The sequence below is a fragment of the Pavona decussata genome, unplaced genomic scaffold, assembly GCF_977016875.1.
Source record: "Pavona decussata unplaced genomic scaffold, jaPavDecu1.1 SCAFFOLD_105, whole genome shotgun sequence".
Lineage (NCBI taxonomy): Eukaryota > Metazoa > Cnidaria > Anthozoa > Scleractinia > Agariciidae > Pavona > Pavona decussata.
This window is the reverse complement of record NW_028145519.1, coordinates 745,213-764,548: the sequence shown is the minus strand read 5'-3', so window position 1 is coordinate 764,548 and position 19,336 is coordinate 745,213. Positions and strand designations below refer to the sequence as shown.

The 19,336-nt window shown below is 38.9% G+C and overlaps 2 protein-coding genes across 2 annotated transcripts; one reads left to right on the top strand and one right to left on the bottom strand.

Annotated features, from left to right (window-relative positions):
* Positions 1–1,033: 1,033 nt before the first annotated feature.
* On the bottom strand, positions 1,034–13,078 carry LOC146471263 (chymotrypsin B-like). Its single transcript, XM_085120955.1, has 9 exons — positions 12,442–13,078; positions 10,964–11,021; positions 10,225–10,356; positions 9,551–9,598; positions 8,724–8,786; positions 7,774–8,016; positions 5,082–5,282; positions 4,054–4,353; positions 1,034–2,119 (listed from the first exon to the last, which is right to left on the bottom strand). The coding sequence occupies exons 2-9, from the start codon at positions 10,998–11,000 to the stop codon at positions 2,106–2,108; spliced, it is 1,038 nt and encodes a 345-aa protein (XP_084977081.1). The 5' UTR covers positions 11,001–11,021; positions 12,442–13,078; the 3' UTR covers positions 1,034–2,105.
* A 1,640-nt stretch (positions 13,079–14,718) lies between these two features.
* On the top strand, positions 14,719–16,283 carry LOC146471262 (uncharacterized). The gene is made up of 2 exons (XM_085121046.1): positions 14,719–15,177; positions 15,859–16,283. Exons 1-2 carry the CDS (start codon positions 15,156–15,158, stop codon positions 16,281–16,283), a joined length of 447 nt encoding a protein of 148 aa, XP_084977172.1. The 5' UTR covers positions 14,719–15,155.
* The last annotated feature ends 3,053 nt before the right edge of the window (positions 16,284–19,336 follow it).

Genomic DNA, 19,336 nt, shown 5'->3' with positions numbered 1-19,336 from the left:
ATATCTTTTACTTGTGATGTATAAGGACTCATTATTCAACGTAAAATGTGTAAATTCACGCACTGTTGATGCAAGACCAGATTCTCATACGTCCCCCCATAAGTACACCCAAGGAACGGTGGTTACATACGAAGGATGAAAACTTTTACTCAATGGTAATGGTAATGGAATAATGAATGTAAATGAATAAATGGAGGTATTAATATAAATCAATGAACATGTATTTTTTTTTTATTATCTATTGCAAGAATGCTGCAAAGGGCTAAGCAGAATTCTTAAGCGTCGCAAGGTTCACCTTGTAAACATCAGATAGGTTTGCTCAGGTTTCGGTTTTTCTTATCTAAGTTTCACTACTTTGGTTTGCGGTTAATTTCCCCCCGGTTTTCAAATGAAGTGTAGCATTGTACATGACTCCTTTGACTGAGGAAATGAATACAAGAAATTGCAGGAGGACTTGACAAAATCAGTGCAAAGAACGTGTTTTCAGTTAAAATTCAACCCTCCCACCTCTTCCCCCCCCCCCCCCCCCCCTCTCTTACAATGTTGAGGAAATTTACGATGGACTTTCAAACAAAGCCGTGACAACACTGAAAAAAGGGGTGGAGGAAGGATAATAGAAATGGTTTGTATCTTGCGCTTTACAGAATATTTTTCAGAAGATGAAAATTCTTGGAAAACGTTAGTAAAGTCAAACCTCAACCCTTAATAGGATTTTATTACTGCCTTGAATTTTGAAACCTAGCTGGAAATAGGGGAGGTTGGATTGCACTCAGAATATTGGACTCAGAAAAGAAACTGTGCTACATTATAGAGAGGCATGCCATTCTTTATTCTAAAATTACGGTTTTACAAAAGTAGCGCATTCTAGGATCAAATATCAGTATTCCTAATACTTGCACCTCAAATTATCGATATTAGGTTTAAAAAAAATTTGAACTAAACAATACGAAATTGAGAGTAACATCTTGGCTAACGCTATTGAACAATGTCATCTTACACTACTTGCTAGCTACCTTTACAAAGGAAGGAAGCCTTTAAGGGGCAATGTCACGGAGATTTTGCTGTATTTTGGTCACAACAATGCAAATACTTGACAAAGTTAAGTGATTTCTTTGAGGAAAATAAATCAGTTTTTAGTGATTTCTCCAGCATAGACTTGAAGAACTTGAACAAATTTGCAAAAGCTTTTCAATTTGCAATCCATTTCCATCCTAGCCATCCGCAGCCAAACATAATTAGTTCAAGTTTTCTAGTTTACTAGTAGGTGGGTTCTTATTAACAGAACCGAAGCATTATTTGAACGTTTCCATGGAGGCAAATTTTAGCTAATCAAATCGACGCTGAAAATGGGTGGCATTGCCCCTTTAAACCCAATTCTATTTTGCTAAATAAGAGACTTTGTGAGTTCCACAAAACACACACAACTGTACCTCTGCGAAAACGATTAAACCTTACGTTCGTGTCTAAGGCCACATTCACCCGGGACTGGTTCAAAAAATCGAAGTCGATAGGCATTTTGCTTATGTACGGGACCCATTGTATGTACCCGCTAACTGTTCAGCACATTCAAGCCCCATTTTTGTTGATCTGCAAAAAGTAGGTCAAAGTTTTTGTTCCAAATGGAACAAATTGTTTTTGGTACCGAGAGGTACAATTTAGGTCCGAACACAATATTTCGCGAGCTTGATCCAGGATTGGATTAACTTAACTTGTCAGAAAAAAGGAAAAGAGCGACCTAAATCACAGAATAGAGTTCATGAATAGCACGAAAATACGAATAACTGCTACTCTGCATAGCATAATGCCTAAGGCGAAACATCAAACATCATCGTGCTTTTCTCAGCTGATGACCTGTAAAAACGCCTGACTTGAGCTCATTGATTCAGCCCCGATCGGCCCCATGTGTACGCTGAGATGATCATAAAAGCGTAAATAAAACCGGCACGAGCCAGCTAGGTTTGAAACGGGACCCGTGTGAAGCCTGAATCTTTCTCTGTAGTTAATCATACGTTTTCTATGATTATTTAATACAAAATTGCTACCGCGTGCATGCTTTACTGATAAATGTCTTCTACACTCTGGCTGCCTCTGGAGTTGCGTACACATCAGCGCGCCATGCCTGTTTTGAATAAGCACAAAAGCCTACTGATTTTAATCATGATCATCAGCACAGTAGTGGAAGTAGTCGTCGTCGTCGTCATAGTAGTTCTGTGATGGGGTCCTTACGAATGCAAGACGGCAACGCCAACGAAAACGTCACTTGAAAATATAACTTTATTTCATTGGTGCTGCTTCGCGATTATTTCAACTCGTTCAACTTCTACACAAAGGACAAACTACCCAGGAACCAAATTGGTAGCAGTGGTGTTCAAGATAAGAAAGAGAATAAAAAATTCACTGTCGTGTGTTCACGTTCTCCACAAAACCTTGAATTTGGTCATTTCACGTTGCTGTTTTGCAAACAACGAGAGAGAAATGTACCAAAACTTAAAACGCACGTACAGAGGGATTGTTTTTTTCTCATTAACCCTTTTGTTTTGTGGCGCTGTCGTTGCCGTCGCCTTCGTTTTTTGTAAGGCCCCTATTAGCCACTTTCAGATCAGAGAAAGAGTGCGAAATTGAGAACAAATACGTCTTTCAAATTTCAAATCAGCCGCGTCCCCAGAATTGTTGATCCTTCCCGTTGTTAACGTCATAAAGTGATTCTAAAAACGAGAATTCTGTGATAAGCTGTTATCTAATCCAAGCTTACTAGATTTGGAAAGTCGTACTCGTACTCAACCTCGAACTCGCAGTCAAATTTGAAGTAGTAGTAGTAGCAGCAGCAGCAGCAGTAGTAGTAGTAGTAGTAGTAGTAGTAGTAGTAGTAGTAGTAGTGGTGGTGGTGGTGGTGGTGGTGGTGGTGGTAGTAGTAGTAGTAGTAGTAGAAATGGTGGTATTGGTGGGAGTTTAATTGGCTCTTATGAAGGGGACTTTTGTTAACTAACGGTTTATACTACCACTTTCTTAAGTGCATCTTTTGCTTTCATTCTTACGAAAAAAAGCTCACATACTCTCAGTTTGAAATTCAATGGTATGAAAAATAGATGTCTTTTTCTGTTGCAATTTATAGTATTCCAAGAACAGGGTTTAGTAAAAAGAAATAGGAGCTTAATTAAAGATAAATTGAATCCCTTAAAGCAGGCGACATGTGAGATGGAATCGTGAGAGAGGGCATCCAGCCAGCCAACCAGTCAGTCAGTCAGCCAGTCAGTCAGTCAGTCAGTCAGTCAGTCAGTCAGTCAGTCAGTCAGTTAGCCAGACAACCAGTCAAATAGTTAATGAGCCAAACAAACAGCCCACCAGTCAGTCCGTCAATCAGTTAACAGCCAGCCAGTCAGTCAACCAACCAGTCAGCCAACCAGTCAGTCAATCAATCAGTCAGCCAATCAGTCATTCAATCATTCAGTCAGTCAACCAACTAGTTTGGAATCCCGAGGCTAAATAAAATGTCAACAAATCAGTCAGTCAGTCAGTCATTCGGTCGTTCGCCAGTCAGACAAAGAGTCAGTCAGCCAGTCAGCCAACCGGTCTGCCAGTCAGTCAGTCAGTCAGTCAGTCAGTCAGCCAACCAGTCACTCAGTCAGCCATCCAGTTTGGCACCCAATCAATCAATCAATCAATCAATCAATCAGACTTTCAGTCATTCATTCGGTCGTTTGCCAGTCAGACAAACAATCAATGAGTTAGTCAGCCAGTCAGTAAGTCTTGGTTAGTTAGTCGATTGAACAGTAGATTGATATATTTTGCTTTGAAATTGTATTCCATGCACTACCTAGAGCTACACATTAAAAATGCATGGGCAGTGACATAATCTTGAAAATCTGTTAAAAACAAGTTCAAAACGTGACTAGAGAGAGTGTACGTCACGACGTGATAAAACACAGAACCTGGCGTCGTCATATGGTTGCCGGTCAACAGAAGAACGTTCTTTATTAATTAAGCAACAAAATCACTTGAAATACCCCGAATAATCTCAGCCCCCTTTTTACTGGCTTTTACAACATTTCTTACCGTTCACGATTCCAACAATCCAATCCATGTAACTGCTAACAAGTGTGAACTCACTGGGCATCAACGGAGGGCACCTCATATCTCCATTCGAAACAACTCCTTGAAGGACCCATTTCCCATGGTCCTCGCAGAAGAGTGGTCCACCACTGTCACCCACACAGGCACTACTTCCTTGTCCTCCAGCACAAATCTGAATGCGAGGATCAATGCTGCAGCGAAAAGGCTCGATAATGGGAATTGGTGCTTCTTTCAAAATAAGAGTACCAATTCTACCTGGCCAAGTCGCCGTCAATCCCCATCCTAAAAAAAGTATGAAAACAAATGTAAACAAACGCACTGATCTACAACCATATCTGTAGTATTCACGGCTGTTATAATGAAGCACCACCTCTCAGAGAAAGCAAAGGAAACCATCATGAAATTGGGCGAACGTTCCCATTGAATTTCTCCACTTATTGTTACCGGTTCGGGAAGCTCTATCAAACACACGAGACTGTTTCCAAACATTTCGAAGTTGGATGAAAAAACGAGGCATTCCCCTTGTCCTGTTTATACTGTTTTTCGTGACTATTATCATACTTCCAAAAGTATACTTCCTTTGAGATCCACCACGGGAGGTGGATGAAGTCAAATGATGTGGGAATACGTCAATTGCTCAGTCTTGGTTAATCTATATTCCAGGTTTTGTGCAGTTTTATTTTATTTGTTAGCAGACTACCGAACTTCACGCATCTCTGTATTGAAAGATAGTGTAGCAATTGCTGCAATCTAGATCTTTTAATCAATTAAAAAAATCAATAACAATGGGAATTTCAGTGGACTCCATGGAGTTCCCTTCTCTCCTCTGTTTCCAGCTCAGTTAAAATTTGGAATTCTTGGTTTTTGTGGAGGGAGGAAAACTGGAGTACCCGGAGAAAAACTCTCGGAGCAGAGATGAGAACCAACAACCAACTCAACCCACAGAAACCCACGTAATTCTCGACTTAATATATCATCGACTATTTCTTACGGTATTTTTGTTTACTCACCCGCCACAATGCAACGAGGACTTAAGATTGGTGCTCCAGGAACAGGCAAACAGACGTGCGGTGCGTTTATCACATCAGGGGTGAGTCTGATGAGGGCAATATCATGATAAAAGGCTGGACTAGAAGGGACGTACATCGGGTGTATAACAATACTCGCAACTCCGTATGGTATTCCACCGAGGCCAGTTTTTAACTTAGCTCCTAGAAAGACATACACAAATATCCAATTAACAAGCAATTCATGAACAGTACAAGAGTATGCACAGCTTTTTACCATTCCGTAAAACTGGAAAACATTTAAATTTAAGCTACGTACAAATATGATGAGGAAGCTTTCAACAGCTGTCGAGAAGGACGTGTATGCACAAACCAACCAAGAAATTCCCACATGTTGACCCTACAGGTGTGATTAAATGTCTACCTCACAATAGGCTCACTGTATCATCTGACGGTGAGGTGAATAAATTTTCTGGTACATATCAAACAAGAGGATAGCCATGTCTAGTCAGTATTTTACTTTTGGCAAACATGCAAGTGAAAACGGGAAGTGAACAACAAATATTATTATTGAATTACCAGAGTTTGAGTAGTCAATCAGAGCGCGCATAAAACCTCTGGCCTGGTATATACTACTAACCTAAGTTATAGTATGTAGTAGCAAGCTGACGTTGAACCATAAACATGGTCTTTAAATCGTAGCTACTGATTTTATCTATCGTGGGCTTTCCGAAGAGCTTAGTCCGACACTGGCAAAGCAATATCATTCTTTGTTGCCGTTCTAAGGCATCCTACTCTGAGTGAAAAACGAGTCTTTTTAATCGTGGCATCCTTGCTCTGTTGCTCAGTAAAACTAAGGGACCGTTCATTTTTTATGAGCATGGGGGGGCTGGTGGGATTTGGGGGGGGGCCACGAGAAAAAAAATGGCACTAAAGGGGGGGGCTACCAAAAAAAATTGAGTGAAAGAGGGGGGGGTCACCAGAAATAATTGGCTAGTAGGGGAAATTGAAAGTGGCTCAACACAGAAACGGATGAAGAAATTGAATATTATTTCAATTTTATTTAATACGATTTTCCTAACCACTTTTAATTTGTTTTAATTTGTACATACTGAGGTCGAAATCTGCATTTTATATCAACAACAACTGAGGAAATGAAGCATATCTGTTGGAAAAGCAATAATGAATATAAACTGAAGTAGACACCTATGTTTGTACAAGTTCAAATTAATATAAAAACGTAGCAGTCTCACTATTGAATCATCCGTGGGGGAGTAGTTTTCTACAAAGTGGTTGTACTCAAAACTATATCAATAGATTGCTTAATGTTCTGTTTAATAGTACTTACTTTTATAAAGACTGTTGATTAGTAAATTATTTGAACCCAGGAGTATCAGTAGACTCAGTAGTATGCCTAGTGTGAACTTCCAGATTAGTTTTTAATAATAGAACTGTTGTTGGTGACTTTAGTTGATGGTAAATCTGAGCCGTAGGCCATCTTCAGAAAAGCTTGTAACTGTCATTTTTAATAGCAGTACTTTAATATCCAGGCGCGTAGGAGGGGGGGTTCGAGGGGTTCGAACGAACCCCCTTTGAAGATCAATAATGGTGGAAGCAAAAGCACAATGAGGAGGTTGAACAACTACATGAGGTGTACCATGCGAGAGAGTAGAATGTCCGCCCTAGTTCTAATGCATATCAAATATGATATGCCTGTCAATCTTGACGAGATAGCCAATTTGTTCGAAGGCCTACACCCGTGAATGATGCAGTTTACCAGCTTGGTGTATGACTATCAGCAGATTGAATAGTTATCAGAACTTGACAGGGCGCGGAATGTACATTGAACTTTCTTGTTTAAATTGAAACAATTATGCTGTAGAAATGATGTATATAGCTTAAAAAGCTGCTGTAAAACAAATTTGTGATTTGCCTAAAATGGGTCTCAAAATGCAGGAAATGAGGTTTCTGGGAACCTAGATTTTCAAAAATTTCCGGGGGAGCATGCCCCCGGACCCCCCTAGTGAGCAAGATTTGGGGCTCAACAAACACCCCTATCTAACCCTTACCTACGCGCCTGATATCTGTGTCCGCTGTTTATTTCTGTTTCATATGACTCGTAATCGTTGATTGGTATGCTTCAATCCGTATTTTGTTAGTCAGATCTGTACGTGTATTAATTGTTTCTACTCGAAGAGGAGTAATTTCACGTTAACCATTTGCTTGATTAATTTTTGTAGTTCCTTTGAGAATCTAAATGGAAATTTAGGGTTTGCCGTAGCCGTAAACGTGTTCCTATCTATAAAACGTTTTTTTAAACAAGAGAAATCTGTACCTAAGCAGAGAACGGTAACTTTTTAATAGTACTGTAAAGAAATCACAGTAACAATTACATTTATCTTTGATATAAACAGTACATAAGCGTTTTGTTAAAGTTAGGAGTATGATTTGTTTCTGGTTGGGCGGGAGGTGGGGGGGGGGGGTCATCAGAAAAAATAGTTTCTGCTGGGGGGGGGCCATGTGGAAAAAATTGCATGCTAGGGGGGGGGGTCATACAGTTTCGTAGTGGCAATTAACCAAATTCCACCAGCCCCCCCATGCTCATAAAAAATGAACGGTCCCTAAGGAAAGTAATAGGAGCACGGCTGGCCAAAAGCAAAATTAATTCAAATTGAAAAGGTTTTACATTACTTACCAGCATGCACGACCAGCATTTGTTCATACACGGTCCTTCTTCCAAATGTATCAAAGAAACAGTGCGCAGCGGTCAGCGCCCAGTGATTAGTAATAAGCGACGCACCACATATATGCTGTAGAGAATTCGGACCTAGCCTCACTTTCATCGATAAAAGCCAGGCCCAAGAAGCGGGATTAGTTGTTGAGATCCCGTTAGTGACTCTTTTCAATACAGTCGTAAACACACCACAAGGACCTACAACTGATATAACAAAAAAGAAATTCAAATTTCTTGTTGGATTTCAAGGCTCCAGGCTCCCAAGAATCTAATCAAGGGCTCGAGGCTCCACCATTCTTTTCTTCTTTAATACAAAAACAAGTTCTAGAATAAAAAAATACAGCAATTTTCTATTGATAAATCCTGTTTGCTGTTTTTCTCTACTCATGACTACTCTACTCGAGTGTAACAAATGTTAAGCAATGAATACAGTTCATATTTGATCCTGTCAATAGACTTTTCAAGCTCAGCACGCCGGTAAGACCACTGTTCATAATGTTGGCCTAAGTTAACTCTAAGGTCTCAGAAAACACTTGCAAAAACGTTTTACACTCCAGGATCTCTAAATCTTTTTTTTGCCTTTGAAAAAGCCAAAAGAAATAAAGTCATCTTAAACACCGTGCGCTCCTGGCCGCACGCAATTGACGTAGCATATCCGTTATTCAGCTTTAATATCTGGCATCCATATGTGGTTTTATTAAAAGGGTTCATAACTCGGTATTTTGGCAACCGTAAAGACAGTTGAGTCCTGGCTATTCGAATGTTAGTCCTTCGTCAAAGCCTCAGATCAGACGAAGATATAAATTTTTAATAATACTATAGCTTTGCAACAAAAGAAAAAATATATATTTAATTTGTCTGGTTGTTTTCTTTTACTTTTGGTTAAATGAATTTGGAGATGCACTAATTACCTGATTGCCACAGTCTCTTTTCTTTAGTCAATCCTGGTCCCATAAATTGTGCCGGTTGCGGTCCTATCATCGATACAACAGATATCAATAAACAAGATGAGGCTTGGCTAAAGATGCTGACCCACCTAGGTTGCAATACCTGCTTCTATCGTTGTTTTTATCCGCGTGACCAATCTCGTACCCATTATTGGCATTAAAAAAACTAAATGCACTTTACCTTGTTTTTACAATGAGGTTCAAGGCCATTTGGAAATGGCTTTTGAATACTCTTCTCTTGAAAAACCCATGGTCACGGAAGCAGAAATCAAATTATTGTCAAGCTTGATCTCAGATGTACTCCCCTGGTAACTACTGGCAGACGACATGACCATAAAATGGCTTTCACAACACCGAATCCACCTTGAATGGCGCACTTTGATATACTCACAAACGCAAACCTATTCACAAACCTCCTATGGTAGATTGAATTACTATATCGGGCTGTGATGGGCCTACAGAGAGGATATCATTTGTTTATACATTACTTGAGAGGAAAAAGAAGAAGCTCTCCTTGCTAGTACCCCCCCCCCCCAACCCACCCAGCGTTAAAGGTGAGTGAGAGAAAAAAAAGGAGTGAACAATTGATAAGAAGGAAGAAAAGGAAGAAAGAGAAAGAAAAATGAAACCAACAGACAAACAGAATGAAAATGCAAGCAATAAAGAAAAAGTCAAATAGGAAATACTCCTTTTCCCCTTGAATCACCATTGACCTCACCATGGCCATTTCATAACAAAATTTAGTAAAAAACTAAAATAAAACAATAGGAAGCTTTTGTTAATAGCAATACCTGCAGACTCATTTCTGAATCGCCTTAACTCAGGAGTGTCACTTTTTCCTAAACCAAGGGAAAGAAAAGAAAGGACTCGCTATTAGGCCGCGTCTGTGGGTTATTGCAAATCATTTTACTGTTTGAATGAAGTATGTGGAGAATGATCGGCGCTGTATGTTTCTTTTTACTGTAACCTGAAAACCATGGGCCGCCATGTGTAAAATATTAGTTAGCGATAATTTTGCATTATTTTGTGTTATTTAGCAAAACGCAAATAAAGTACCATTGTAATTTATAAATCGCAATTCAACGACCTTTGCTATTTATAAATCTCAGAGATGTATTTTTGTGATTTATAACTCACAGTAGAAGTTGACATTGTGATTTATAAAACCAGTTCACCTAATGATTGCTGTAACTTTTTTTTGATAAATCATAAACTCATAGACACACAAAAAACTTTTTCCCTTTGAAACGTCAAAAATGTAGAAACCTTATCTTTTACTGACTTCTGATTGAAATTATGTCAAGTGAAACGGAACACAGCGAACTACGGCTAAATTAAGATAATTTTATTCTCTCTTTTTAAAACTAAGCAAAAATTCTTATCTTATTATTTTTTTTTTTATTAGCTGTCAAAACTTCCTGCTTGTGAAATTTTCTAAGAAATTACAAAGGAATTGAGTTTTCACCTTTCTTTGTTTGACAAAGATCTCCTGTAAATTCCGGAGGGCAAACACATTGATAGAAACCATCTTTTTTGATGCAGGCTCCACCGTTAGTGCAAGGATTGTCCATTGAGCATTTGTTTTGATCTGCAATGGCTGTTAGTTCACATTTATTTAATTAAATAACTGAAAAACTAATTAAGTATGCAAGTTTGATTCCTAAAAAAATATAAAACTACAGAAAAAGAATATGCGATCTATATTTTTTTTTTCCCTCTTTATTTTCCAAAGAAAGTGAAGGGAGTCGTCCTCTCTCTCAATCAATAATTTTTTCAATCAATCAATCAATCAATCAATCAATCAATCAATCAATCAATCAATTAATTAATTAATTAATTAATTAATTAATCAGTCAATCAATTAATCAATCAATGGAACAATCGTAAGAGCAGCAGTCGCTTACCGTAAATATAATACTGAACTTGCTGAAGGTGGTAGTCAATGGGAACAAAAATATGTCGAATTCCATGCCATTAAATATCACATCTGCAATCACTTTCTTCGCTTTTTAAAACACAGATTAACAATCTTCTTTCTTCTAACAAGTGTACTATAGTTTCTTTTAATATTAGGAATAGTAGAATTGTCTCTCCGCTCAATTTTTGAATTGAAACAACAACATCTCTCTCCGCGTCAGCAGTTGTTCCCCGACATTTTTTATGACAAAACTTAACAGTAATTTTACAAGTTAGCGCATACTTACAGTATCCGACAAACAAGAGAAAAACCAAAAGCAGCATCTTCGATGTTTCAGTGAGTGTCTATCGAAAGAATGAGGAAAGGACAGGATACCTTCAGAATGCATTCAATACAAATGCTTCATTTTCGGAAGGGGCAAATATGTCGTTAAAAATGCGAAATTTGATCAGCTGGTACTTTCTTAAAGCCAGCGACAGCTAGTAAATTCAGGGAATTTGATTCCGTCCTCTAAACCCTTCTGTAACTAAAAATTTCAGCTAAAGCACCGGAACAGATTAAACTGCATAAGATTACACAAGCATGTCTTTAAAATGGGCCAAAACCATCTGGCAACACAGGCGATATCATTTTTAAGCATTTTGTTTCAATGTTCTTGCATTTTGGTACTGACAGTCACGTATTTTCCCTCTCGTTTGTTGTCGCGGTGGCGGGGAGGGTTAACGTTTTTCTTACGAAAACCTTAGGTTTTCTTTAAAACTAAAACCCATTTTACTAGCTGTTGTTGGTTTAGAAAATGCTAGCTGGCCTTTGATCGCCCTTTTCACACAATATTTGTCCCTAAAAAAACGAAAGGACTTAAATTTGAGTTGTCATTTTCCTTAAGAAAACATAACATTTTCTGACCATTATATTCGAAATTCAAAAGGCGATTTGGGCCTTCCTACCCCTACATTTAGTCAAATTTCAAACTTATAGACGGGAATGTTACTGCACGTCTTAGGCAAATAACTAAGCAAATTATATGACCTCTGAGCATGGCAGACGTGGAATGGACGAAAGTGGTCCTTCAATGTGGTATCTATTTTGTAATATCCCTGCGTTGTATTATGTCTGATGAAAATCACCGAAATGTTCATCAACAAAAACAAAACAAAACAAAACAATTACAGCAAATCGAATTCCAACTCTGTTTCTTTAAAAGCAAGAATGACTATTTGGTCCGGTTGAACTTAAGGTGCCCTTACGCCTCTATTTTCAGAGGCACAAGAAGGCTCTTTTGCTTGAAATTTCTTTTTGGAAAGCCTTGATCGGCTAACTCAGTAGGATTCAATTGTTTTGATGAACTTCTATCTCAGGAGGACGACTGTCAGGTTGGGAAAGACATTTGGGAGAAAAATAATAAAACGTTCCCTAAGACTGTCTTCCACCGTGACTCTAATATTAAGCCAAAAACAAACAAAAGTAATCATGTGAAACTCCTAAAAGCGAATAACGAAAACATACAAAACTAGCTGAAAGTAAGAAGGCAATAAAGAAAATGGAAAAGGAAAAAACGTTTGCCGTTGAGTTCTAGTTCTTGTGAGGAGGTAAATAACACTTTGAAAGTGCTGATGACATCCAGATGAAATTTATTAAGGAGTGGTGTTTTGCAGAGTCGTTCTTTTTGTTCAAAATTTAGTATTTGCTCTGTTTGAGATAGTTACACCTTTGGGGGCGAATTAACAAAATTATTGCAATGGGCATGAAACACTTTTGGCTCACCTCTCAATTTACTGGCTCCCAATGCAAGCTTCTTTCAGGTATTACTCTGATGTAAACCCAGTCAAGTAGTGCAGGTTGCCTTTTTATGCATTTTCAAGACAAAGATATGTCAAAACATTATTAACATCAAAATGGATCAATCTCTCTCTTTTTTGAGCATGAATGAGCAATGTTGTTCGACCAACCGCAAGCTACAGCAATTCGTAGCAACATTATTGACATCAAAATGGATTGATGAGCAATGTTAATCGATCCAGCCAGTTGTTGCTTAGTCGACTAAAGAACTTGCAAGGATGTTCAATAAAAACACCAAAAAGAAATATGCACAATTCCCCAGGTTATACTAAGTTACTTTTAATATACGGTTTACAAGAAAAGGAAACTTATGGCCTTAGGCGTGGTTCAATTTTCGTAATCAGTAAGCATAACTTGGCTGAGGAGACAACCACAAAGTATAACTCATGCGATCAGCAGTTTGTCAATTCAATTATCGAAAACTCGATAATTCCGAGTCTTAATTGGTACCTCTAAATTTAGCCAAGCGAGTCTAGAATTCCATGGATTCTCAGCTTTTAAAGCATAAGTTAGTGCTCACACACCTAAATTTCCCTCAGGCGCAATTTATCAAGTCAAGTAACAAAACTCGAAAAAGTAATTCAGAGTCTTGGTAGCTCTACATTTTAGCCAAGCGAGCGCTCAACAATATTTACTCAAAGCCTAGAATCCCAATGGCAATAAAATCACAGAGCATAAGTTAGTGATCACTCAGGCGTTTTAACTGACCTTACAAAAAGGCGTTAGGTGAGCAGAAGTTAGTAGAAACAACGCAGATATCATCAGGGCGATAACATCACTGAGCATAACTGTTAGTGATCACTCAGGCGTTTTAACTGACCCTACCGAAAGGCATTACGTGAGCAGAAGTAAGAAACAACGCAGATATCATCAGGGCGATAACATCACTGAGCATAACTGTTAGTGATCACTCAGTCGTTTAACTGACCCTACCGAAAGGCATTACGTGAGCAGAAGTTAGTAGAAACAACGCAGATATCATCAGGGCGATAACATCACTGAGCATAACTGTTAGTGATCACTCAGTCGTTTTAACTGACCCTACAAAAAGGCGTTAGGTGAGCAGAAGTTAGTAGAAACAACGCAGATATCATCAGGGCAATAACATCACTGAGCATAACATTTAGTGATCACTCAGTCGTTTAAACAGACCCTACAAAACAGCATTACGTGAGCAGAAGTTAGAAACAACGCAGATATCATCAGGGAGCAAAACTTAGGGCCTGTGTTTAAATGGGGGGGGGGGGGGGGCAGGGGGGAGGACGAGATAGCCTACCTTTCTATGTGAAATTTCTAACCCTCCTACAGTGCTATATCTGAGTTTAACGTTCCCTGTAATTGATGAACTACCTTTGTCAGAATCAAAACTTTTAGCGAAACCTCGGAAAAACGTTCAGCTGAAAAGTTAACTTTCTGATGAACAAGTATATTAAATCAGTTAAAAACCAAAGGGCACAATGGGCCAACTAGTGAAAGCAGAGCGGGCCTGAATATTTATTTGTTTGCGTTTGTGGGCAATCATTCAGAAAAAAGAAAAAACCTCTTTAAAAATTCTTTAAACTGCTCTTTTTTGCTGTTGGTAATACCTTGTCAGTGTCACGTTTTGATTCACATTATTGCCATTGACCTTTTCTGGACTTCGGGCTCTTTACTTACCTGATCAGATGTTTTTAAAAATCAAGATTTTTACTGAGGATTCACGTAAATGTGGTCGAAACCATACCACAAGATCCCCCTTCTGTTCACTTTGTGACCAGTTTTTGCTGGTCTGTTGGCAGTTGCTCGCCTTCGCTAGTTGCGAAAGAAAATCTGTTTTGCAGCCCCGTTTCTCCAAATACAATTGAACTTCATTTTGGAGAATTGCCCATACATTATGGGCTCCAAGTCGGCAACTCCTGGAACAATTCAATTTGGATAATATTTAGCCAAAATGTCGTCAGATAGTTAACTGACTACAAAACCGTGCTTGCAAATTTCGATTATTTTCCGCGTTTGGAACTTTACATGGGATTCCCTAATTATATTTAAGCTCTAACTTTATCGGCTTCTTACATCAAACAAACGCACGTATCAAAAACCTGAGAAACGGTTTTTGAGGCAATTGTGTTGGGAATTGAATGCCGCGCTGATGGAGCGCCTTTTATAACAAGTGTCAGTGTGTCAGTTGTCTATGAGACCTTCATTTCTCAAACATGTTTAAACAAGGACCCTGACTATAAAAGGACCTTTGGCCTGGCCAAGCCGTCATTCATTTATCCCCAGACACTGAGCTGTCAACATCAAATCCCGCTCTCCGCGACGGTGCTCAGTGCTCAGTGTCCTCAGTGGAAAGAGAGATACCTCTCGGCGCTGTATTGTTAAGTTCTATTCGAAATATATAGTAAGAATCTGGTAAGAAATTTATTCAAAGATGATCGGTGGTGCAAGAAAACGAATACGGGTAAGTAGAACTGGCCATATACGTCTATGGCGTTTTTTATATACAAGCCGTTTCCATTTCGCATTTGTCTCCTTGTCTGTACTTCATATATAATAATTATCGCGTTTCTTTTTAGCTGACCGTTGAAGTTTTCGAAGATGAACAACAACATATTATACAATCAATAAGAGAAGCATCTACGACTTGCGAAGTCGTATCGATGAAGCGTGTGAAGGCAAACGGTCAGTAAAATAAAATATAGGATAGTAATAACACGTACCACTGTTCCCTAGTTGGCTGTATCTTTAGCAATTTCCGAGTATTAGAATAGAGTATTTTATTCGAATGCATTTCGTACAAACACAATCCATTAAATATGTAAGGGAAAAAAAAAGAGTTGAGTTCTAGAGCGGCTTTTCGAATTGCGCGCTTTTTCTTTCCAACAGAGGGAGAAACCCGATTCCGGTCTGCGGGTCGAAAATATGAAAGGTCACGGCGAAGGCATTCTTCAAAAATCTATTGCATTTTTAAATATAACTTCAAATGCCGATTCTGTGAATCCTGCATTTGCTAAGACATCATGATCTGTCTTTTTTTTGACTGACCTAAAACTGGTACGATTTCTTTTTTTGTGCGGAAAGGTTGCAGCAATTCAGTAGCGATAATTTCTTCTCTTCCCCTACTCGCCTTGTTTTGCTTTCATTGGTCGTCAGTGTTGTCACTTCTTCTGTGTTTCTTCCCGGGTTTCTTGTATGTTATGTATCAAGCTTTATACACTGCCTGCATGTCTGACTGGCGATGCAGTCTTGTTTGGGGCCCTGGATCATGTTATCAGATGTTCTCTTTTATTGCTAATAAAAGCTTATGCAGTTGATAAAATTACTGAGGATCACTCATAGTTTAGTTTATTGTTCTATTTTTAGTTCCTGGCAGACGATTCGAAATTCCGGCTGTCGCAGATAAAAATGGTCCTACAGAACCGATACGTCTTTTCCACCGACGTAACGAAATTCAGGCCGCCGAAACTGGCCCTGAACCAGCAGAACCAGCGGCTGAGGCACCTGCAGAAGCAACAGCGTGTGAGTTTTGTCTTCAGGCGCGCTGCATCACTGCTTCCCCTTTCAAGCCGCAGGGAAGAAGTGACGCAAGAATAACAAACCACACCAAGCGCCGAAAAGATTACAAATGGTACTGGAAGACGCTAAAGGATTGTGGCCTTTGGGAGAATGCCACATATCTAGAACGAAAGGAGCAGTTGGGGTGCCTAATAGACGATGTGAGGGAGACGACAGTAATAACGCGTTCCGAACTAAAATGGGTTTTTCCAAAATACAAAATTCGGTCATAAAAGCTCACTTTCGCACGGCATAAAACTTCATTTTCGAGAGAAACTTAAAATACTTGACTGCAGAAATATTATTAACAGGAGTGATATCCTGTTAACATGCCGAAATCACAATATTACACAGTTGTTGTAATGAACCATATTTACTCCAAACGAAATTCTACACTACAAATCTACAGTCAAAAATTACGGTAATACATGGAGACAAAAAATGGGCTGAAAAATTGCAGCAAGGAAAACGTTTTTTTATTCAAAGGCCTACAAGCTGCAGAAAAACTCCAGTAAAGTATTTCTAACTCATATGGATGATGCAGAAATTCTGCATGGCTTTAAAAAGCTGGATGCAGAAATTCTGCACGGCCTTATTTTTCGCTTAATTCACTACTTTTCTTACAACAATTATATGATGCAGAAATTCTGCATGGCTTGAAAAAGCTGGATGCAGAAATTCTGCACGACCTTATTTTTCGCTTAATTAACTACTTTTCCTACAACAACTGTATGATGCAGAAATTCTGCATGGCTTGAAAAAGTTGGATGCAGAAATTCTGCACGACCTTATTTTCCGCTTAATTAACTACTTTTCCTACAACAACTGTATGATGCAGAAATTCTGCATGGCTTGAAAAAGTTGGATGCAGAAATTCTGCACGACCTTATTTTCGCTTAACTCGCTACTTTTTCTACAACAACTATATGATGCAGAAATTCTGCATGGCTTGGAAAAGTTGGATGCAGAAATTCTGCACGACCTTATTTTCTGCTTAATTCACTACCTTTTCTACAACAACTGTGTTATGCAGGAATTCTGCACAACCTAGCTTGTACAACCTTATTTTCCGTGCAGTCATAGGCAGCCCAGCTCTATGACAGTTTATATAAAGACTTTAGTGTGACCTGTCACGATGACTGTTACCCAATGGCGTAAATTATAAGGGTTTGTATGGGAATTTATGAACGTGTTCTGGAGTCGAAAGTAGAGGGCATGAATTGAACAAAAATGGCTTACCATGTCTCCTTGATATCTTGCCAGTGTTTATGTGCCGCGTTTTGGCCATTTCAGCACAATTCAGTTGGTTTAGGTTCGCTGTTTTCCTCTCTCTATGTATATAAAATAGAGAGGAAAACAGCGAACCTAAAACCCGCTAGAATCACGCTGAAACGGCCAAAATACGGCACACAAACACTGGCAAGATATCAAGAAGGTCAGGTTAAGCCATTTTTGTTCAATTAATACTCTTACGCCATAGAGCTTGGGCTACCTGTGATGCAATTCACAACTCTTTCTACAACAACTGTGCAATGTAGAAATTCTGAATCTCAGCCTGACTTGAAAAAGTTGAATGCAAAAATTCTGCCCGACATTATTCCCTTAATTCAAACTGAAACAGAATTCATGACAAGGGTTTGTCTCACATTAGAAGCCAAGGGGGTTACTTCGGATTTCAAGTGACGGGGATGATCGAATGGGGGCAAAAATCAAAACCCCTCAAAAATCCCTAGGGCTTCCAACATGTTCCAACAAAACCCAACAAAACCCCTGGGCCCAAAATTAACCCCCCAAAAATCCAATGTCGAATTTCCGAGCTTTAATATTTTTCAGAAGGCATTAAATGATATAACACGGAAAAGAAAAACCTTAGAAATTGAATGTTTGTGTTTGTTTATTCATCATACCATCTGAAGTAGTCTTTTCCGCATTTGGTAGTTATTCTAACAACACTCGAGACACCCAAGAACATCTTTTGTTTCAACAATAACATTATGCAGAATGACAACGCAGCCGGGATACGCGGGCACTACCTCGAATCTTTAGATTTTTTTGAATACCCCCAAAAAATCCCTACTTAAATCAAGCCACGCAAAAAAAAAATACTTGCCAAATTTTCCTATTCCAAAAAATCCCGGCATCGAAATGCATCAGTCAATTCCAAAAGTGCCCCCCCCCCCCCTCCCCCTGGCTGACCCCCGGGAATAAGGATTTTTTTTTTTTTAAAGGGACACAGTCACCTGGTGCACATGCGCATTAGATACCATTTCTTAGCTTATTTGCATATCGAACTTCATCACAAGTCTCGCGCTGAGAAGTGCATCCTTTGAAAAATGTAAACAAACCTTGTCGAGTAAAAGTATTTGCCAGTCAAAATTATTATAGTGATTATAGACCTAATGTCATTTTAGAACACTAATTTTCTTGATACCATGGAGAATTTACTGATGGACTTGAGGGAAAGTCAAACGTCGACGAATACCTCTGAAGTCGAAGAATCATTTAATCGTTTATTTCGGTATCCGGTCGTGTGAAAAATTATCTTAGCTGTTGCTACGTTTCACAGTGTTTGCATGAGAAGCAAATTGAGTTCAAATATTAGAGAATATGTCAATTTTAAAACGTAGCGAATCGACTGAGCTGCAGTGTAGCGAAACGACTTTGTAGCGAAACTACCGGTAAGCTTTATTTCTGCTTTCAATCATATATTTTGCTTTTATAATTTCGTTTCTACAACTTCTCCGTTATCTAAATTTAGGAACCAAACCCATGTCGTTGCAAGTACGCTTGCTCGACCTGTAGAAACCAAGGTTCTACTGGAGGTTTACCTTGTCGAGGAGATAATTGACTGTGTACCGAAGCTTGTCTTCGTCTGAGCTCCAAACCAAGCAGCCATGACGCGTAGTTCGAATCGTTTACGAAGATTCCCACCGCACGTACCTTTCGCCAGGTTGAGAAAATGTAATTTTCCAAATATATATAATGGTGATTTGTTCTCCAATGTTTTTGATTGATTTCTCTCGTTATTTTAGTCAACGCAGGCGATTTCTTCCGCCCGGCGCCTTCACGTTTCCCACCTCTTCTTTTCATGTTCCGTTGGAGACGCGATCCATACTGTTTTTAACCAAATATGATAAAATAATATCATAGGATGAGCAAAAGCATACTCAGAAACAGGTTTCCAGTAAAAGATTGAAAATCCAATAAAACACTGGGAAGATTGAAGCGGATTTCTAGATGCCGACGCGTACTTTTGATTTCGGGTTGAGGTGGACGCTTTTCAAAA